This window comes from Oppia nitens, unplaced genomic scaffold, assembly GCF_028296485.1.
Source record: "Oppia nitens isolate AA-2021 unplaced genomic scaffold, nextdenovo-longstitch-racon4-pilon3 scaffold6_pilon_pilon_pilon, whole genome shotgun sequence".
Classification (NCBI taxonomy): domain Eukaryota; kingdom Metazoa; phylum Arthropoda; class Arachnida; order Sarcoptiformes; family Oppiidae; genus Oppia; species Oppia nitens.
In genome coordinates this window covers 2,726,423-2,749,376 of record NW_026533250.1, presented here as the reverse complement: position 1 = coordinate 2,749,376, position 22,954 = coordinate 2,726,423, and the positions used below count along the sequence as shown (strand labels likewise).

The 22,954-nt window shown below is 27.4% G+C and overlaps 3 protein-coding genes across 4 annotated transcripts; 1 reads left to right on the top strand and 2 right to left on the bottom strand.

Annotated features, from left to right (window-relative positions):
• The first annotated feature begins 3,870 nt into the window (after positions 1–3,870).
• On the top strand, positions 3,871–6,035 carry LOC128962486 (CKLF-like MARVEL transmembrane domain-containing protein 4). Its single transcript, XM_054308860.1, has 5 exons — positions 3,871–3,924; positions 4,329–4,459; positions 4,756–4,932; positions 4,991–5,101; positions 5,946–6,035. Exons 2-5 carry the CDS (start codon positions 4,367–4,369, stop codon positions 6,033–6,035), a joined length of 471 nt encoding a protein of 156 aa, XP_054164835.1. The 5' UTR covers positions 3,871–3,924; positions 4,329–4,366.
• A 3,875-nt stretch (positions 6,036–9,910) lies between these two features.
• On the bottom strand, positions 9,911–17,156 carry LOC128962911 (alpha-protein kinase 1-like). 2 transcript variants are annotated; one of them, XM_054309317.1, is made up of 6 exons: positions 16,379–17,156; positions 15,911–15,972; positions 15,398–15,471; positions 13,035–13,786; positions 12,330–12,485; positions 9,911–12,252 (listed from the first exon to the last, which is right to left on the bottom strand). In XM_054309317.1, the coding sequence occupies exons 1-6, from the start codon at positions 16,454–16,456 to the stop codon at positions 10,108–10,110; spliced, it is 3,267 nt and encodes a 1,088-aa protein (XP_054165292.1). In that variant the 5' UTR covers positions 16,457–17,156; the 3' UTR covers positions 9,911–10,107. The 2 variants fall into 2 exon arrangements, with proteins under 2 accessions (XP_054165292.1, XP_054165293.1); XM_054309318.1 differs by lacking the exon at positions 12,330–12,485.
• Positions 17,157–19,835: 2,679 nt separating this feature from the next.
• Positions 19,836–22,929, bottom strand: LOC128962485 (protein VAC14 homolog). Its single transcript, XM_054308859.1, has 4 exons — positions 22,574–22,929; positions 20,323–22,106; positions 20,059–20,224; positions 19,836–19,986 (listed from the first exon to the last, which is right to left on the bottom strand). Exons 1-4 carry the CDS (start codon positions 22,672–22,674, stop codon positions 19,836–19,838), a joined length of 2,202 nt encoding a protein of 733 aa, XP_054164834.1. The 5' UTR covers positions 22,675–22,929.
• Positions 22,930–22,954: the final 25 nt, after the last annotated feature.

The following is a 22,954-nucleotide window of genomic DNA, read 5'->3' as shown; positions in this document are numbered from 1 at the left end:
ATATATCTTTCAATGAATTTATATAAATATTCTTATACTTAATATATTTATAACAATAATGATTATTATTTTATAGAATAAATAATTTGCAGTCAATTATTGCAAATTATCACATGGTTTGAGTGTGAATACTAGTTCAATGTGTCACTTATATACCGGTATAATTTACCCCTATTTTTGTATATTAAAGGTGCCATAATCCCAAAAACTTTAAATATTCTAGTCGTGTATTATTTAATTAATATCAAAAATTTTGCTTAAATTTATGTTAAATTTTAGTCATATATTTCTAATGTCATATTAATTATAGCTTTATTGCATTGTATTGATTATATAATAATTTTTAAAAGTCCGTATCTATTATCTGTGTTTTAATAATAATATTTTAAATGTATTTTGTTAAAATAAAATTTTGCTATTTATAACATTTTTTTATCCAATTATTTTTTATTATAAAACTGTCGACTCTTAAATCATAAGATTTAGTAAATTGTGTTTTTAATGGTGTAATTTAATATAAATATAAAATAGTGAGACATTTAAGTTAATAGATTGCATTTGCATTTAAAAGGACATCACAAACACAACTGTCAAATGATATGTAGTGAACACCGGATGCATTGAGTGCTCATTATTATAGAAAGGCCTCCAAATGTGTAAGTTTTGGTGATATATATAACCACTATTTCCTCTGACACGCGTCCGTATCATGTTTTAAGACTAAATGAAAGTCATGTCCACCTGTTTCTAGTGTCTTAAACATGAGATGGGTATTGTTGCCATGGCTACGGTCAATGCCTATGACCTGCCTGTGCTGTCGGGTCAATGGTGGGGCCGGATGTAAGAGAGACGATGGAATCTAATGGCCAGTAGTAGTGAAACAGTGATGGTCTACATGAGGGCCATAACTGTTTTTAAATCACTTGTACTGTACATCACTTCACTTCCTATACTGTCATGTCTTACGCCACATCGTTTCAAATCTCAGTTCAAAATTCAATGGGTTTAAGGGTTTAAATAGTTTAAAGACAGTTAAGAGACAGACAGTGAAGTTGTTTGCAGTCAAAGGTTGTCTTTAAAGTTATAAACGGCTTGAAAGGGGGACTCAAATGGCTTTAAAGGGCTCTCAAGTCACACATGTGTGCACTTCTGTGGTTTGGGACGCGCGACGAGACACGCGAACGGCACACGTATGCCATACCATAACCAGATACCAGTGCAACAAACACTCCAAATATATGAATGACCCAAAAGAGCTACAGTTTCTCCTTTGACTCTCTTGTCTGCCGTTCCTTTTGATGACTTTCCCTTTTACTAATGAAAGTGAATCTTTCTTTTGGTTGTCAAGAGTTAGCGCTTGAAATGTCATGAAGTGATCAATAAGTGAATCAAAAGAAGAATTTGCTGCAAAACACATCAAATGAATGAATAATATGATTGCAATCCATATCTTAAACACTGTTATGTCTTATAATATATGATGTTATCCTTGAACTAGACATTGCTGTGCACAGCATTACCATTGCTTTTACATTAAATTCATTAAATCAAACTAATGTTTTACATTACATACTGTTTATAATTCATTAGTTTTTATTATTGCTTTGCGCAACAAATTCACAAACACTAAGACTGACAGCAAATGAAAAACAGTATTACATCTCTAAAAATAATAACACGTCTCTTATCATTGCATTTATTGCTCAAAACAATTATAATACAAAAATATGACAGATATGGTAGATATGGTAGATATGGTAGACATTAAGACAACCAAAAGCATATAAACGAGTTAATCAATGGTTTTCATCCACAAGACTTAACTAATTATATAAATATTTTGGACTTCAAAACAATAGTTAATGCATTTTATTTTCGGTATTTGTTTGTCTACAAAACATAAGGCAATGTTTGCAGTATTTCTATCAATCTTTTAACGATTTCACTCATTTATCTATAACTATATTATGAACTCGTATTGGTTTACATAATGAAAGTGAAAGTTTTCCAAACGGGAAGTTCAGTGTATGGCTTAAAGTGTGACCAAAAATAAGAGTTAAAATGCAGAGTTTTCTTTTGTTTTTCACTTAAAAGGATCGGTAGTCTAGAGTATAGAGTATTGAAATATTAAGGCTATAGAGATGAGCAACAGTTGCGTGAAACTGGAATGTAGTCTTTATGTAGACGACAGGAAACAGGAGAGAGAGAGTGTGTGTGTGAGAGAGAGAGAGAGAGAGAGWGTGTGTGTGTATTTGTGAGAGAGAGAAAGAGAGATAAAGGGAGATGAGAAATCACGGGTCTATTTATATATGGGTGCGATTATGCCGACTACGAGTGCCTACACAGCAAACTATACATTGGATGCTGTGCTCAGCATAATCTGACTATAGCTATGGTGCCACACGTGTGCCAGTTGTGCGACTTGTAAGAGTCAACACCACAACACTGACATACACTTCTTAATACAACTAATTCAGTGCATTATGTATACAGTATTACAGTATATCATCATTTTGTGGGGAAACACATCACTCGAGACATAAGGTCGCATAGCGGACATATGCCTGGGCTCTACTCTATTAAATAAAGTTCACTAAAAGTACGCTATTATGAAGCGCTTCATTTCATTTGTCTGATATACCCATCAACCAGAATATACACCAAAAACTGACACTAAACCGACATATAGTTTACATAATGTTTCATCAAAAACATGTATTACACACAAAGGTCTAAAACTTATGCATATATTGTACTCTCTCTCTCTCTCTCTCTCTCTCTCTCTCTCTCTCTCTCTATGTGTGTGTGTGTGTGTGTGTGTCTGTGTGGTTATATAATTTATATTATATATATTCAGAACTTTAATTTGTATATTTTAAACATACCATTGCTTACATAACTTATGGGCTATTTTATCATTCAAATCGGATATAATGCATATGTACAGTATATATAAATTTATATAATTTATACATGTATAATATATAATTTACAGTAATATATACAATATGAATGAATGAATGAAAAAGTTAAGTTTAACTATAAATCTGATCCAATATATTCATCAACTTATCTATTGTTTAATTTTATAACTGAATTATCAAAACTTTGATTGTTTAGATAAAAATTATTTCAATTATACCATTAGTTGTATAACTAATTGATTTGAATTATTTCAATAACATTTTACTATTATTGTTGTTTAGCAAAGTTAATAAATTTGTTTACATTTTTACAACAAGTGAGTGATCCCTCTCATAGATCCAAACTAACGCTCAAAATAAATACTGTTTTTAAATTTTAATGGATTGTATTCTTGTAGCTGATATGGCAGTACTTTTTTAAACTAAAAAACCAAAATATTTTACATTTTAAGAAAATATGGTTTAACTTCACATACAGGCATTCATTTCTTACTACTTGTTGTTATTGCTTATAATCATAATAATTGTTTTTTGTTTGATTTGTTTTATGTATTTCAATGTTTATGAGTTCAATAATTATTTATTAGTAGACAGAGTAGTCATTGGGACACAAAAGTTAGTTATTTTTAGAAAAAGCAAATCAATTGAATAATTCTGTTATGTGTGAGACATCTGTCAGAATATGTGAACAGAATAGATGTTAATAGCAATTGTTTTTAATACTCTCTCTCTCTCTCTCTCTCTCTCTCTCTCTCTCTCTCTCTCTCTCTCTCTCTCTCTCTCTCTCTTAAAATGTTGTCTCAACTTAAATAACATTCACAGCACTTATGCTTTTTTCTAAATAATTGAGGACAAGATATTTATATACCTTTACTCCATCCATAGGCGCCCACGACTTAAGTTTGTTTCAACAGTAGATTCAATGGATACTCATATTATATATAATACAGTATACAAAACATACTCAGATAGGGCGGTGTCTTACACTGTACTTCATTAGGTAAGTACTAGATTTTCACTCATTTTTTAAAATATGAAATTTCAATATTATTTATAAATATATTTGAAATATTATATTAATATAGAAATAATTATGCTTTACATAAAAATAATTTAGTTAAATAAAAATTAATTAGTTTTAGTTTATTTTTTTTCTAAAAAAATGTATTCACTTTTTGTTTTCACACACTTTCCTGTGTTACTACCAATTATGGAAATCATAGTAAATATCCAAAAGTTTAATATTTATGATATGAAGGACCACTAATATTAAATAAACTATTAATATTGCTTACATTTATCTAAATATTGCTTAAGTCTAAAGTATTTATATTCTTAATTATTATTATTTTTTAATTAATAGTAATATTTCATATAATTATAATTGTTTAACTATTTATTCAGTACTAATTAGAAGTTACTGAAGATAAGTGTTGGAACAGATGGCAGATCCACCAACTTATACATCTGAGGGTCCATTCTTCGACACAGAATTTGCTACAACTAAGTATGGATTGGCAAGAATTTCACAATTTGTAAGACTTTATTATTTATATCAATTTAAATTTAATTATAATGATTATAATATTAATATTATAGTATATAAAACACCGTAAAGAAATAATATATTTTAAATTTGAGTGTAATTTAAAGTTTTAAAATATTGTTTATTTTTATGGGTATATTTACATCCAAAAAATAAAATAAAATGTGTTATCTATAATCTTAATTTATAATTATTCTTTAATTCATTATAACTTATTTTTGTAGCCATTAGTTAATAATAAATTATAATTAAAAATTAATAAAATTATTATTAAATAACAAACAGGCGATTGCATTATTGAGTTTGATTTTAGTGGAGATCCCGAGCTGTTCGTGGAAACGAAGTGTTAGTTTCTTTGTGTTCATAGCTTCGGCTTCATTAGTATTTTCGGTAGTTATCCTCATATTATTTTGCACCCGATTTCATGAACAAGTGGCCAAATACATCAATATGCCGCTCACGGTATTTATTAAACTATTAAAAATTAAGTTATTATTTATCAAAAAATATATTTTTTCAGTTATTAGTAAATGAAGCAATTGCTGTAATTTTATGGACAATCGCGTCGTTACTAATCGTATTTGTCAGTTGTGACGGATCGGGACCTAAAGTTGCCTTCATTTTAGCCGGAGTTGGTTTTATTCAATTTTCAATTTAATTTTTTAAATTTTTATTTAAAATATTTTATTTAATTTATTTACTTATAGCAGATAAATTTCTATACTGTATATATTGTTTAATATAATTTTAATAATATATCTAATATATCGGTACAGTATATCAAACATTCTCACTAAATCAAATTTTATCTATTGCATACTTTATTTTTAAATTAAAATTATAAATTATTAAATTGTTTGTTGTTAGTTAATGTTTTTAAGTAAAAATATTTTATATGTATTATAGTCTAATGAAAATATTTGCTAAATATACAGTACTTAAGTGTTTAACAAATTGAAAATTTTTGGAGAAATTTTGCAAATATTTAATTTAACACAAAATTGGGTTAAATATTATAATAAATATTATTATAATAAGGAAATTAAATGCAAGTTATTTATAAATATGAGTTTTAATTAAGTTTTAGTTTAATTATAAATAAAAAGACGATGAATACCAAATATGATACTCACACTATAATTACAATTAGTTATAATTATTCAAAAATTGCAATTTTTATGTTTTTAATTATCTTATAAAATATAACAATAATTAACTGTAAATAATCGATTATATAGTGTATATTTAGTGTAATATTAATAAAATTTAATATAATATATTTCATTTTATTATTTATACTATAAGTTATAAATAAACTACAATAGTATAATACTTATTTATAAATTTTATCAAATTAAAAAATAATAATTTGTTCAACATTAATATAGTTAAAATTAGATATTTAAATTTTTAGGTTATTTTAGTATAAATTATTATATATATAAAATAATTTTTAAAAATGTTTATTCAAACAGATATTAGGATTTCTGGGAGCCGTGGCTTTTGCTTATTCGGCACAAATATCGTACAATTGGTTTAAAAATGGATCACTAAATACTATATAATTTTATTATTATTAATGTTATATTTTATCAATTTTAAAACATTATCGAATTGTTTATTATAAAAATTCTAATTTAATTTGTTAATCGAAATTAAACAAAAAAGTTGATCAAAAGTATATTAGTAAATCAATTTCAATTATATAATGTGATTTATTAAACTAGTATACAATAAAATATGAACAAGTTAAAAGATATAACATAACAATATTTACAATTTTAATTAAACTTCAAATCAAAATTTGGTATTTTTTGGTTTACCGTTAATTTTTACATTTTTCAAAAGTTAATTTAATTTTGTTTTAATTTTGAAATTTTAATTATTTCAAATAATTAGTGTTTATGAATAAAAATGGTATGTACAGTATTTGAATTTAGATTATTATAAATTTTAAAATTTATCATTAGATAAATAAATATTTTATCATAATATATTATTATTTCATTTCACTAAAAAAATAAAATTAAAAATAAATAAACAAAAATTATGTATTTTCTTTAATTTAACATTATATGAATTAATGTATTGTATAGTTTATTGACATCAATGTTAATTTTATATTTTATTTTTCATATGACCACTAATCAGATCTCACATAAAAAGCAGATTAACTGAAAACAATTGATAAAACAATGTGGGGTTTCATACATTTTTTAATTCAGGATTACAAATACAATAAATTTAATAATCATATTATTATAAAAAAAATTAATTAATTATATAAACAATATTTTCTCATTATATAAATAATTTTGACTATTATTAATCAATTTTATTAATATGAATCGACATAAATGTAAAAATAGTTGTCATAATTGTAGTGATGATGTTAAATGTGGTTATCTTAATGTTAAACTAGCCATCAATTTGGGTCCATTAAGCAAAAAATACAAAAGTTGGACACGAAGATGGACTTGTTTTATATGTAAATGTGATGACAAAAATAATTTACTTATTAATGTATTAATATATAGAAATCAAAAATCAGTAACAATTATATTTGACAAATCTTTCAAATGGAGATATACTGCTATATTCAGGAGCAGGTCTGTCATACTTAAAATTATTCAAAATATTTTCAAATATTTTATTATTTAAATGATTATTAATTTCTTGTTATTTGATAATAATAATTGATTGATTAGATCACGATCTCAAAGCTATTCATTTACGATATACAATACAAATAATAAAGAGTCGGCCATTCATTTATCAGCCGATTGTGAGACCGAAAGTCAGTTATGGATGCAATGGCTTCGTAACCATCTTTGGCCTCCAAATCCTTTAATGGAATTTGAAAATTGTAATCAATTTTTGAGTTTTTTCATATAATTTAAAAATATATAAATAAACTATACTTATCTTAGTAAATATTTAATATATATATATATATATATATAATTTATATATACCTGTAGTATATATTGCATAATCAATCAAATAATTTGATTCAAAATTTACTTCAAAATATCATTATAATAATGAATACATTAGCGTAAAATAGTTACACATTATTTTTTAAAAAAAAGATTTGCAAATGTTTTTAATTTTATAGTTCATATTAAATAAATTTTTCAATAATTAGTATTCAAAGAGTAAATAAAGACATAAGTAATCAAAATAATAACAACTAATAATTAACTTTATTAATGATTTTCAGCTACACTTAGGGGTCATTTTTATGCCTCTATTATCGATAACGAGGAAACTTACAGAAGTGGTCTTTTAGGTGTTTATGGATATCTACAGATCTCACAGACAAATATAGTATTAACTCATTGCCAAACGGGACACGTTATACAAGAGTGGCTGATATTACAAAATAATGTCACAAAATCAGATGAAAATGTGCTCAAAATTACAAGAAATATCCAAAGCTATGAGTGGATCCATTGTACGCCAAACTGCTTTAAAAATAATGCAATTTTTATTTATTGCTGTGAAACCAATGAAGTCATCAAAAGAGTGAACCGGAATAAAGAGCTGCATATGTATAACAAAAGTCTTGAAGACACTGAAACTGGAGGCAAAACAAGAGCTAAGAAATCAAGTTTTTCTAATCATTTTATAAGTCACTTCCCAGACAAAGGTGACCGATATGTTGTGAACCCATCATATAATACTAAAAATATCATTTCATACAATGCTATTACAAAAAACACATATCAAATAAGTACTATCAATGATATACCTGAAACTATGCTCAACACATCCATTACATCATCAGATGATTCAAATGGGATAACTGATGGCAACAATGAAAATAATATTTATAGCCTACCATTTGATTCAAATGCTGTTAATAATAGAGAATCCACACATTATTATGAAGAAATTGATAAAATATATGAACAAATTTTCAATCAAGATATGGATGATATTTACATAAATTCACAAACCGTTAGATCTAATATAGAAACAAATATCAATGATTATGACAAATCCATGACATCCAAGCATAACCAATGTTCACATGCAATCAGTGATACTATTTGTCCCAATTCTCACATCAAAACAGATAACAGTCTAAATAGTGATAAATATTGTGAAATAATGAAAAATCAAACAGATTTTCAAATATTTAATTCAGTCATTTGTGAGAATTCAATACATTTGCCACAAAACGATTCGCATTATAATAACAATAAAAATAATGATTATTATGAGATGAGATCAGTTATCACATTACCATCAATGTATCATTTGGATACAGATTATGTCACTATGGATTCACTACTAAATTTCATCAAATAATTAAATAATGGATTAATCAATCAATATGGTTTACCAATTATTTATATATAATATAATAATCAAACAAACTCTTAATAAATAATTTTTATTAAATACATTTGTCACGCAATGAATTACATACATATATTGCAATTATTTTGTTGTGAAAAATATTACAATAAAATAGTAAATCTATAATTTATATTTTTTATAAATAGCAATTTTATAATAATTTTTATTTGCTTTGGTATTATTTAAGACTTGGGGTTTTTATAATTAATATAACCGTACTTTTGTTACTATCATTACTGTTATTGGATGTGAACTTAAAGTTCCGGTTTATTTAAATTGATTGATATTATAGAGTATAATAAAAATCATTTGTTGTCTTATATATAATAGTATGACTAGAAAGGGCTGTTACGGACTGTTCACACGCTCTCCTTTCTCACTCATCTCTCATATAATTGACATTAAAATCAATTTAAAGCCATAAGACATAAATACAATAATAATAATAAATTAATTTCAACATAACTTTGCATATCAAAAAAGACTTGAATGGTTATCTCAATTAATAATAATCTATTTTAAAGTATAATTTTTTTGTATCAATTAATTACAAAACCCTTTGTTATAATTATTTTCAAAGTAATTATAATATATTATTAATAAGTTTGTGCTTTAATTCAGTTAATCTAATGATTTAACACAAATGTTAGGAATGAAATAATTATTTTCTATTGTATAATACATTTGTCATTTCATCATTTAATAAATATTATTTATATATATATTTGTTATATTGTTTTTGTTGTACATCTGAATAAATTATATACATTTAATAATTGTTAAAATGTTGATCACATAATCTACTGTATGAAATGACTTAAAAGATACCAATCAAATCAAAAATTGGTGTACAAAACATTTTTATGCAAAATTGTTTTTCTTATTAAATTCTTTAACTAAATAAAGAATTTATAAAAAAAAATATTTCTATTATTTAATACAAAATAATCAATCATTAATAAATAATTATTAGTTGCTGAATACCACTGTTAAAAATAATTATAATTACATTACATTCACTTGTTATAAAAATGAAATGCTAAAAAATTTAATTTGATAAAATACTATATTAAAAATTTATGTTAAAAATAGCAAAATTGAAGGCAATTTGTCAAATATTTAATCCACTTTTTTCAATATTTATATAGATATGAAGTGTGATATGTTAAATGGAGTATTAGTAGGTTTTAAATATAACTAATTAATGCATTAATTATTATTGATTTGTATTTTGTTTGAACACTAAAAAACATAATGAAACCGACATTTTTAGGTCAACTTAGGCGCAGACCTATCATTAGGAGAATATACTTTACGTAATTGCTTGCCTCGCCTTATTTGATCCATTAGTGATTCGCGATATAATTTCACTTCTTGTGGCAATTGAACCGAATTAAACCAAGAGTTTACACGAGCGGTAATGGCGTTATCAAAGGTTTCAGTATTTGATGGCAACCTCTTCATGTCTTTAGTGGATTCATTTTGAGATAAATAAGAATTATTATTGTTTTCAGAAATCATTGGAGTTGTTTGTCGGACGTAAACATCAGTCATATAGTGCTGACCACTAGATGTCTGGGCGATTAAAGGACGTCCATTCGGTTCACAGCTAGTCTTTGGTGTCATCGCAGATCTGCCGGTACTTTGCTTTTCATATAAGCTTTCAGACGTTGGTTGTCTAGTTGTTGTGTTGATTATCTTGAGTCCCATCGATGGTTGTGAGCTTCTTCTCTGAAGTTGTTGCTGATGAAGAACTGGACCATAAATCTGTTGTTGTGATTGTGGTTGCGACTGTTGTTGTTGTTGTAACTGTTGTTGTTGTTGTAACTGTTGTTGTTGTTGTTGCATAAGTTGATGCATTTGATGTGAAGACATTTGACTGATTGCTTGGTTATGCTGTTGACTGGATTGTGATATATTTGAAACATTAAATGTGTTTTGTGTCGGATAATGGTTTTGATTGACATTAACTAAAGGAACGGATTGTTTTCGTTGCATAGCATTAGCTGCGGCCGCCTTTGCGATTTCATTTTGTTGTCTTTGAGCTAATCTTACATTAAGACTAGCCATTAGACTCTCTCTATCACAAGAAGCCAAAGTCAAAGATCCTTTTTTACGTCCTGTTTCTGGGGATTGTCTTCTAAGGCGTGACGACGTGGAGGAAGTGGATGAACAACGAGAATGATTGCCAGACATAAATGACATCAATGTTTGCTGAATGGTTTGAGTTGCGGACCGATTCGATGAATTACTTTCTGAGTTATATTCATCTTCTCGAGAAAGCGAAATACTTCGTCTTTTAGGTAAACGTGGACTGACTTGTGATCCGGGACTGAATTGTCCTAATTTAGTGTTAAGAGTTTCAAGAAACTGTCGGTGAACGTTTGTTATCTTATTGTAATGATGACTGTGATGATTGGTTTCACTGTCTGAAAAAGCTTCGGGTGGTGGCGCTGGTAATGGCATCGATGAATCTTCTTCTGACGTATGAATTATTGCCTGTTGTTGTTGTTGTTGTTGTAGATCACGTGTAGAGACACTTTCAAAGACACTTTTCGCCGCTCGATATTCACTATTCTTATTGGCATTTGTTTGCAAAGTAGAGTTTGACATTAAGTGAGATGTATTACAATATATAACCTCTTGAGGACAATTACTATAGGGACTAATGGGATGATTTGTAGTCCCAATAGCACTGAGATTCTGTAGAGATAACGTTAAATTTTGGATCTCTTCATAGGTATTAAGGCCAACACTTTTTAAAGTTCCCAATGTTATGGCATTTGGATTGGAAATGGTTGACGTTCGGCGAAGTGGAGGCGGTGGAGGGGGTTTCGATGGACGCACGGGAATAGCTAATGTCGATGCACTAAGTGATGAATTTTTGCTATTTTGGGGCAACATCTCAGATGTAGGACTATTAGATCGTTCGGCATTTGTTGGAGTAATAGATCCCTCAGAACAGGCGACATTTGATTCATCGTTCAGCAGTTCCATCGAATTGGCATAAATTGGTTGACATTCTGTATAATGCGATATATCTGTTGTTATCTGACATTGATTTGAATCTATATAAGATGTTTGAGGTTTAATAGGAAGTACTGGTTTTTCAATCGTTATATTTCTGGAGGGCAGGTCTGGCTGTGCGCTAATACTTTGATTGTTTTGTGTCTGTAATACAAGTGTTGATGAACTGTAATTGTTTTGATTGTTCAGAAGTGGGACCACACTTTCTTCACAAGCATTTGTTATTTTAAGTGATTGTGAATCATATGATTTTGAAAGACATCGGTTTGTATCGTAAGCATTAATACTATGGGATCTATTAGCCATCGTATCGGTGCGTTTATTAGAGGCAGGAATACTGGATGTGCTCGAAGTACTGCCGCTACTTTGTTCAGAGAGACTCGAAACCTATTTGTAAATAAATATTTGTTTTCAATAGTATTAAACTATTAATACATTTGTTATCAAATCAATTGACTTCAAACCTCATTATTCTTAAATTGATTGACATATGTCATGGGAGTGGTATATATAAATGGTAACTGTGCGTAATGTATAACATTATAGTCCTGTGACATAAACCCAGAATCTTGTGAAGATATACTAGTGTGACGAAACACAGGACCCGGTCCTACACTTGGCTTTGTGGCCATCAATCAAAATAAATAAAATAATAATAAATAAATAAAAAAAATAAATAAAAACAAATGCAAATAAAAAAGTAAGAAAATTAAAAATAGATTACATTTGGATAATGTATATAAAGGATTGCTATAAAAAAACAAATATAATAACATAATATATTCATTGAAGCAATCAAAATATAATTTGACAAATAAATAGAAAAGCATAAAAAATAATTCAATGCATTGCAAGTTTATAACAATAAAAATAAGTTCAACAAAAAAGATGAAAATTATATGAATTATCACGCTTTCAATTACATAACTTTATATATATAGTTGAATTCATTCATTATATTTATAACACAATAGCTCTAATTTATTTTTATTATTACTAAGCAATTATGCGAATAATACAATATATGTATATATAATATCATAACACAGACTGTAAGTAATTTTATTGTATTTTTATTTAATGTATTTGCTGTTAGATATTATACTTTATATATATATGCTTATACCAGTATTTACTTTAAAATTAATTAAATCTAAATATAAAAATACCTGAGAGAGGGAACGATATCGGCAGTTATGTGACGGTGAATGAGTGCTACCACTGGAAGAGCTGTTAAAGCTGCTGATTGAACACATACTTGATTTGCGGGAACCAAAGGATGAAGGACTACTGGGAGGTGTCTGTAGTGTGAACGCGATGGTATCGGATGTACTGAGTCTTAAATCTGAAATAACTAATTCACTGGCAGTCGGTAGTGAATATGGATCGGCAGTCAATTTGCAGAGTGAGTCCATTATTTCTTGGAGATGTGTTACCTCCTGAAGCATTGCCAGCTCCTCTTCAACAACAGGACGCAAAAAGTTAACAAATAGACAAAAACGACTCCTTTCCTCAATAAGTGCCCGACGGACTGCTTTTTTCTCCATTTCCTCAAAAATAAACAACTTCTCACTGGCTTCCATAGAGTCCATGGATCGGGACATTGAGTTAAGACTATTCCAGTTGTTTGGATCCATTTTCATCTTATTTCTCACATGTTTTTTAAATCTTAATGTATTAGAAGTTGAGGCATATATGGGGTCAAGAGTTTTCTTTTTCAACTCTTGTCTCAAACGTTTGTATTCTTTTGAGTGCTCTTTATCTAACAGTCCGCATGTCTTCTTCCACTCTTCAATTCTGTCTTGAAGTGGTAAAATCAGACAATCCATTATAGCACTCGTAAATGTCTTAAGTCTGGCCTCAACTGATCGGTGACGAAGGCATATACGAGTTAATGCCGTTCCTATCTCTTTAGTGCCACCTATTTATTATAATTACATTTGTTATTATAGGTAATACTATTGTATGACAACAATTATTATACCCATCATCTCATTGTTTTATTTTAAAGTATTGTTAATAATATCATCAAAACTCTGTCCTATATGTGTTAATTATATTAATTTATAATAAATATATGACATCATATGTTACGAAACATTATCATACCATATGATGTATCATAAAGTACTGTATAATATTATTAATATTTCAATAAATAAAATTAAATGTTTTGAAATACATTAAAACAATTAATAACATTAAAATTAAATTAAATGCCATAAAAATATATAATTTACTAATAATTAATTGAAGTTAGTATTGCAACAACACGAGTGGCCAAAAGCATAGTTGAAATCTATTATCTAAAGAATATAAGACTAGAACTAGAAATCTGATATTAAGCTAACTTTCAAAACCATTAATTATTTAGCATATATATAGGTTGGTGCTATCATTTGATAAATTATAATATTTTTTAGTCAAAAAAATATCTAATTATAAGATGAGTTCAAATCTATAACCAATTTGATGTAAAACAAATGATCCCTAAACGTCAAACCATAAATTATCAAAATCTACATAATTTGCTGCTATAGTGAAGCAAATATATCGACTAAATTTAAAAGGTAATGTTAATTAATAAATCAAGTCAACCGCCCTCTCAGTCCTACAGTTAATATTTTTTATATGTAAGTCATATAATATATTCATTATAAGGTATAAAAAGTGGAACAAAAATATTAACTGTTTTCTGGAGTAAACACTTAATAATTTACATTACAATTGTAAACTAAGTGTAGGCTCTAAACATCAAATTAACTTGTATTATATATACAATATTTAAGAATTTAATTTATGATAATTATGTTAAAACTATAAAATATGAGTACATATAAATTTATATACAGTATTTGAAATTTCAAATGAAAATAAAAATTCAAATTAAATACAATCTGGATTATCACAAATGCTGTATATATTTATACTAATATATAACTTAACTCATAAGTCATAAGCATTTAAAAAAAGACTATTCAGGACAATACAGGAAATAACTTTATGTTAAGCTCAATAATAGTACTAATAATAATAAGTTTTAATTAATACGCTCATAGTATTCACTAATTTTTACATATTTTTACTATTTGTTATTTCTACAAATATATTTTAATAACTCATAAAATAAATTACTGTACATTGTTTGTGCTATAGTATAATAAACTCTATTCATTGTTAACCATTATTATTAAGATAATCTGTTTAAATGCAAACAAATTTGGAAGTATAAAGCAAATCAACTTCAAAAATGATTGAATAATAAGTAATATAAAAAATAATACAATTTAAGAGTTAAATAGATGCCAAAAGAAGCGGTTAAACTTTGAAGACATTGCAGGCATTTATTTTTAAAGCCCTATAAAAAGGGGTTAATTATAGCAAAAAGATTGCTAAGTAGTAGTATTAATAGTAGTGGTGTTGTTATACTAATAATAACAATGAGAGATGAGTCCAATAACTGGATTATTCATATAAAAGTTGTTTTAAGTAACAATAAAAACAAGACAACAGTCGTGATTATAAGCCATACCTCGAGCACTGGTCGCCATATCAGCAATCTTTTGAAAGGCATCGAGAAATGCTGTCGACGCGGCTATCGTTGCTCTGGTAGATACACATCATTTGGAAAGGGAGTAAAAGAGTTAAATTAGTGTCAATTAAATATAATATCAAAAACACTAAAAACATATTTAGCGGTAAACTACTTGAAAAACAGTAGATATATCACATAATTAATAACAAATTATAACTCAAATTAATGTTAAACCGCTTGCTATGAGAAAAAAGTAGTCGAAATGAATTTGGTTTCGCATCAATTGATACAAACAATTGCCTTAAAAATTGTCACTAAAAAAAAAGTATCGCAAGTGATAAACAATTTGAACGCAAGAAAGGGTTTTACATTCTCTCTCTCTCTATAAGTCATGCATTAAATTATTAATTTGTTAATCAAATGCTTATCGCTTTCGTTAAACAAATCAAATGAAAACAAACAATCAAATTATAATAAAAAGTTAATTAACAATCAAAACTGTGGTCTTACTTGAGTTGTGTCTGAAATTTGGTGGCTTTAACAACAAAGTCGTCCCAATTTCCAGTTCCCGACTGTCGGTCCGATTGTAAAGTATATGATAAATAAATTAAATTAATTTATATATTGATAATCAATATATAATAATTTAGTATATATTAATAAATTGCAAAATACTCGAAATTTAGGTTATGTTTAGACTATAATTGATTAGACAACTGTCACTCAAAAATAGGGATCAGATTATGGATCAAAAACTTTTGATTTTCATTTGCAAAATAATCAATATATCTATTGTTTATTGTTATAGCAATTCATTGTTTATTTTGATTATATCTACAAAACTATTACACTATTTATGATATTTAATATAAACATACATTTGATTGTATCAAACAAATAGTTCTCTAATCTATTGATTATTTTTAAATTATTAATAATATAATCAATAAAAATGGGATCAAATTAATAGTGACATACCTTCATGTCGTTGATGATTATCTGGAAGAGACCACCCAATGCACTGCAATCTCTTTCAACGACAAACTGGGGCTCCATTTGGTCTTCAATTTTGATGTCAATTGCGGTGATAATCAATCAAATCGGATCAATCAAATCGGTAATTAAATTTTGTTGTCAATTGGTTTGGTTATCGATGACAAAGATATCTATTAGATTTGGTTTATTTTATGAGTGAAGATAAAAGTGTGTATTAGTCGAGACAATGGCAATGACTTCCGGTGAAGACAAACGAGAGATGTATTGAAGTCATCGATGCATTGCTTAAAGTGTGGGCTCAACTCACAGACGACACTTCATATACACTATAATGTCTTTAACAGACTTTCACTATAAGACACACCAAATGATTAGATGTGTTAACACTGTTATCACACCAATTGGTGGTCACTGTGGGTGACTGTCACCCCAATGGATCCAAAGGTAAGCAGCATTTAATTGATTGAATGAATGACTTGAAGACAAAACAATGACTTCACTATTGAATCGATATTTGCATCGAAAATATACTCAATTCATGTGTAGTTAGGCCTACAGTGTGTGTGTGTGTTGTGAGTGTTGTACAGTATATCCACATTCAATACTCGCACATACATTGAGTTTAATATTAGAGAGACTGTCACACAATTACAGTACTACCAGAGCTGAGGAGTCGACTATAACAGAGAGATTCATATGAATTACATGGAAAGGCATGAATGGCAACGACAGTAATGTATTTTAAAAAAGCTGTATTTCTAGCTTTTCCTACATTTAAACACTGGCTCTGGGATTGGGATTTAGGGTTAGACCTAACTTGAAGAGATGTGAGCAACTCTACAACTGATGATAGAGAAAGAGAGGTAATAATACACATCTATTACTGTAGTATGAGATACCTTATCCACGAAACAAACTAAAACTGGACTTTACTTAACTACTATTTTTTATTATTAGTCAACTTTTTATATTTTTACAACATTTTTAGATTTTTCTAAATATTGCAAACAGTAATACAATATATAATATGTTGTTTGAATACAACAACCAATGTATGGACGCCTACCTTCACATCCATAACAGGCTCTACAGCGACAACCAGTGGCACTTGATTTGACACTTTCAACAAAACCAATGATGGCATCAAATACAGTGACATACAGTTTACATTATCATTGTATGATATTTATAGTTATTCATATAACTCATTAATATTTTAAACCATATTAAATGATAAATTAGTTTCAAAAAAAATTAAATAGCATTATAAGTTGACTAATAAATAAACAGTTCATCTTATATATCATACATGGATCATATATACTGTATATATAGGTAAACCACTTATTGCTAAATATAGCTGTTTTAAAAGCGTATCAGCAATACGTGTGCGATTGATCTAACGGTGCAAAAAATAGCTATGATTTACACTACACTGTATATCAATGAGATTATTGTCGGATTAGTATTTTAAAAAATACATTTGTATTGTATATTACAGTATATAATGGGTTTATAAATACTTGTATTAAATTATAATGAATTTTGATACTCTTATCTATTCATTGTGAATATCTTATTATATTAATAATTACTGAATCTGCTGTTTGTTGGCTTAATATATATAACAATTAGATAGCAATTCATTTGATTTTTATTGAATTAAAGGTTAAGATTGAGATCAGACACGGTTTGCATACAATGCATATTATGATGAGTTATAAATACATTTATCACATACAGTACTATAATATACTGTATTATGCAATGGTATGTACGGTAATGTTATTTAATCTACTGTATGGTACAGTATATTGTAGTAGAAATAGTATTACATATTTGTGTCAAAAGTAATAGCAAACACTCAATGCTTTGAACTAAGATTATTATGTTTCGTATTCAATCATTTGTTATTAATACAGTATAATGTATATTATTTAATAAATTCAAATAATATCAACTATTTTAGTACAGTATATCACATACAGCATATAAAAATGTATGTACTCAGGTTAGTATATCAATTAATTAAAATTTATAAATATATATATATACAGTACTAAGTGATGAATATAAAAGAGATTGCATATTTCTTACACAATTTACAAGTTTTATTTTTTTTAAGTTTTTCAACAAATATCAAGTGTACCATAATTTTCAACTCATATTATATAAAATTGAAGAGTTTTAGACATTGTATTTACAGCTTTAATATTATTATTACATAATATGTGTGTGTGTGTGTGTGTGTGTGTGTGAGAGAGAGAGAGAGAGAGAGAGAGAGACTATGTGAATGACCTCTAAAATAAGTAAAACAAAACTTATATAATATAAGAGTTAGATTTATTTACACAAGTATTACTTGACTTTTCTTTAAAATACTAAATACAATATAAAGTATAAGTAATAAATTAGTTTTTGGTTACAATATCTATGGTATTAATCGACTACATGTCAAATGCATTAACTATTTAGTCAATAACACAACAAATATATAGTTAAAGAAGATATGATGGGATCAGTAGTTGAGATAACCAGTTGTTATTATATCTCATCACTATTTATGGGCGTCTTATTCATTGATATACAAAGTGTGGGATCTCTCACTCCATATAAAGACGACTTAAATGTATATTTAGTAATAAATATTTGTATTTTTTTAAAACTTTAGATTTTAATCAAATGAATTCAATGTCTGTTATTTCCATTTCTATAAGATATTATTATATTTATTTGAATTTATTTTAGTTTTTATAAATATAAAAAAGTTTTAACAACTATTATTTAACTAATACAACTAAAAAATTTTGGAAAATTAAAGCTTAAAATGTTTTTGCTATTATACAGTAGTTTAATGGATTGTATACCGTATACGACAATATAAAGATTAATCTATTATTTTATTTATAAATTAAATTCAAATAAAATTTTATAATTAATTTTGATTTCCTATCAAACTAAATCATTATACAAATTAATTTATTTTTAGTATAGTGTATCAGCACAGTTATGCTGTCATAGAGATATGTCATATATAGAAAAATGTGAATAATAGTGTAATTTAGTACAAAAATTATATACATTATAGAAATTAACTGAACATATTCTTGCAATTTCAACAATAATAAACAGTTTTCAAATAAAATGTCCATGTTTACTTTTTAAAAATAAATATACTGTAGTTTGCTATATCAACTGGCAATCTATTTATTTTAAAAATATATACTATTTTACTGTAGTTTTTAAGATATACTCTAATGTTTACTAATGAATGTCGAATTGTAACCAAAAAAATATTCATCAATAAATTTAGATCCAATACTTAAAAGTTAATGACATAAAACAGAGAAATACTATTTTATATTAAACAGATATTCGAAAAAAATATTTCTTTACTAATTAATAATTTTTAAATTTTATTAAACAATAATATATAATGTTATACATTATAAGATCTGTCGTTAATTCTATTTAATGTCTCAGAATTTCGACTCCAGTTTTGATGCTTTTGTTGTACTAAATGGAAGTGTCGAAGAAGTTCTTTAAAATCCATATTTGGTTGCATTGGACTACTTTTGGTCTTATTTTTCCTAATTATTTAATTATATAAATAGTATTATCAAATAATCAAATTGTAATAAATTAAGCGTAAATTGTATTACTTTTGCGAATCAGATGATGAAGAAGTAAGTCTAAAATTGGGGACACATTGTAGACGTTTGCGTAACAAATCAAAGGCATCGCTTTGAGGTAAAAGCATCAAAAGTCCGTACAAACTCTTTATTAGATCCCAATTGTTTTCAACATCTAATAAATCTAGTCGTAAATCTGTAATTCAAGTTTCAAATGTGATTAAATACAAATAATTAAAAAAATTTATTGATATTTAAATAAACTAGAAATAAATTATTAAAAAAATACAATACATGCAAATATAGGCGATTCCAGCAGTTGTACCATTTGGTCGAGTTCTGTAAGAAACTCAAGAGTCAGATTAAGATCACCAAATAGTAACAACAAATCACTGGCATGTTTGTAGTTTTTGGTAAGAAAACAAAGAGAGACAGTAGCTATTGGTGAGTGACACCACGTCCTATACAGACAACAAAATAAAGCACAGCTTTCATCAGTTTTTAAATGTTTCAATTGGTTCCTGAGCTCAAACAGTTCACTTGAAGTCAGCAAAATAGTATTCAATGTTTGAACAATTGTATACGCAAAACGAAGATCTTCATAATTTAAAAGTATTTCAGACATTGATCTGTATATATCTTCAGCTGTCATGAGCTGACAGAGTTGTCTTATAATGAAAGATCCTCTTTCTTCAAGAACTGAGCTATTCTTGTGAAATAATTTCAATAATTCTCTCATAAATTTATTAAAATACGAGGTATTATCCATTATATTGTTGACCGAATTTGATGATACTGTTGGCGCAGAAAATATTTGAGCCAAAACTTTCAGATCCATTAAAACCACTTCATCTGACTTATCCGATAGTGTTTTAAGAAGACCTGGAAATAGTTCGCTCTCTAAGTGTGTGACAATCTTTTGTGGTACTTTAGAATACAGATGAAGAATCCATCGAAGAACAGCTAATTTGCTTAAAGTCGAAGCATTTTCTCCTAACTTTAGTTCTCTGACTAATATCTCCAAAACACTCGTCAGATCCAATGAGTTCTGTACCAAATCTGATACATTAGTATTATGTGATTCATTGTTAATGGCATGAGTGGGACTCAAACCATCTTCGTGTTGATTATCTTGAAGTGTCACTAATTGCATGAGACTATAGTTCAAAACTTTTGCCACTTCTCTAATGTTTATATTAGTTGTGCTCTTATTCTTGTCTTCAAAATCGTCGCCATAATCTGAAGTTGATGTTAGACAAGGAAGAATTGCTGTCAAAATGCTGGCTGAAAATGGCAATAAATCTCGACTATTGGCCAAATTAATGAACTCTTTAAGCCATGTAAGAGCAGTGTATTGAACTAATGGTTCATCTTTGACCTGCGAATGGATAGTTAGGATATTGATCATTGAAGGAAAGTCAACTTTGGATGGATTTTGAATTATTTTAAACAAGAACTCTGCCATCACGTTCTCAGTTGTTCTATTGATTTCTGGTGTCGGATCTGATAGTATATGAAACAAACCATCGAGAAGTTTAGGCAAAAAGACTATCATATCAAAGTCGGGAACCGAATCAAGTAAAGCAATCCATGAGATTATAAACTGACGAGAAAATTGATTTGTACCATGAATTCTGTCTCTAATTAAATCTATTAATTCAATCAAATTAAATGTTGGGCTCTCAGTGACAATATCTTTCATGAGTCTGTCTAATAGTTCGGCACCACTCTTGACATTCTGGTCGGGATCAGCTGCTAATTTGCACAAAGAGTCAAATACTTCATTAAAAAGTGGCAAAACATCACATCGACTGACTTTAACCACATTATACAGCGCTTCACAGGCATAATATCGGACACGTGAGTCTTGGTCTGAAAAACATGAAAGCATCGGTCGTAACATTTCCTCGATATACGGCTGAGACTCTTTGCCCAACGCAATGGCCATCGCAGCTAACCCTATAAGACCTCCTTTCCTTGAATTTGGATTATTAGATAAAGTAAAGTCTTGACCCAAGACTTTCAACAATTTCTTTAGTTGTGTTTCATTCTTAATATTATTGAAATCTCTGGCCATTCTTCAACAGTAAATAATCAGTAAATAAAACAAATTAGTTAATTATAAATAATTTTAATAAAAATAATATTAATCAAACAATCAATCAATCAGTTACACATTTTAACAATCAGCAAATTTGTCCAATTACTTAATTAACTATAAATATCATATTTTTGTAAATAACTAAAAAAAAGATTTATTATTAACTATTTTTCAGTTAATTAAGTTTTTATTAATTATTTTAGAAAATAATATTATATACAATAACAATAAAAATTTAATAATAATTTCTATCAAGTATTTGACCGATAAAAATGAAATTATTGTATTTATTATGTAAATTATTATAATCACACAAATTAACCGATTATTATATTTATTATAATCAATAATATGAACACAAAATCTCTTTAAATTATTAAATATAATAAGTCTTATATATAATTATCAAACATTAACTTCAATTAAGTGTCAATTTATACCTACTTTTCGATCTCAAGAGCGGCGGCTTTGCGTTTGTCATACAGTTTGTCATTCAATGCCCGAACACATGCACTACTCAATGGTGAATAGTCTTTGTCTGCCATCTCTCCACAAGATTATCTTCAATCACTTCCAACCAAATTTGTTATTGAATTTATGGGCATTTAGTTACAAATCAAATCATTTGACACAAAACATTGTTAATTGACATCAATTAAAAGCAGATTATCTTTTTGATAAAATGCTAATAATATAATAATAATAATCAATTTGTTACTGATTTGGATCAATCAAAAGTCATGTCTTAGTTGTTGACAAATCATTGTTTATCTCAACGTTTATCCCTTTAAACGCCTTTTTTATTGACATTTAAAGTGAAACTTA

Bases quoted from the DNA above. Each gene is read 5' to 3' on its own strand.
- LOC128962486 (XM_054308860.1), top strand. From the start codon at position 4,367: ATGGCAGATCCACCAACTTATACATCTGAGGGTCCATTCTTCGACACA. The intron at 4,460-4,755 runs GTAAGACTTTAT...AATAACAAACAG, and splicing joins TGGCAAGAATTTCACAATTT to GCGATTGCATTATTGAGTTT. The intron at 4,933-4,990 runs GTATTTATTAAA...ATATTTTTTCAG, and splicing joins ACATCAATATGCCGCTCACG to TTATTAGTAAATGAAGCAAT.
- LOC128962911 (XM_054309317.1), bottom strand. From the start codon at position 16,456: ATGGAGCCCCAGTTTGTCGTTGAAAGAGATTGCAGTGCATTGGGTGGT. The intron at 13,787-15,397 runs GTATGGCTTATA...TATAATAAATAG, and splicing joins TATGGCGACCAGTGCTCGAG to GTGGCACTAAAGAGATAGGA. The intron at 12,253-12,329 runs GTTTGAAGTCAA...ATTTACAAATAG, and splicing joins ATCAATTTAAGAATAATGAG to GTTTCGAGTCTCTCTGAACA.
- LOC128962485 (XM_054308859.1), bottom strand. From the start codon at position 22,674: ATGGCAGACAAAGACTATTCACCATTGAGTAGTGCATGTGTTCGGGCA. The intron at 22,107-22,573 runs GTAGGTATAAAT...TTACTGTTGAAG, and splicing joins GCCGCTCTTGAGATCGAAAA to AATGGCCAGAGATTTCAATA. The intron at 19,987-20,058 runs GTAATACAATTT...TTAAATAATTAG, and splicing joins TCATCATCTGATTCGCAAAA to GAAAAATAAGACCAAAAGTA.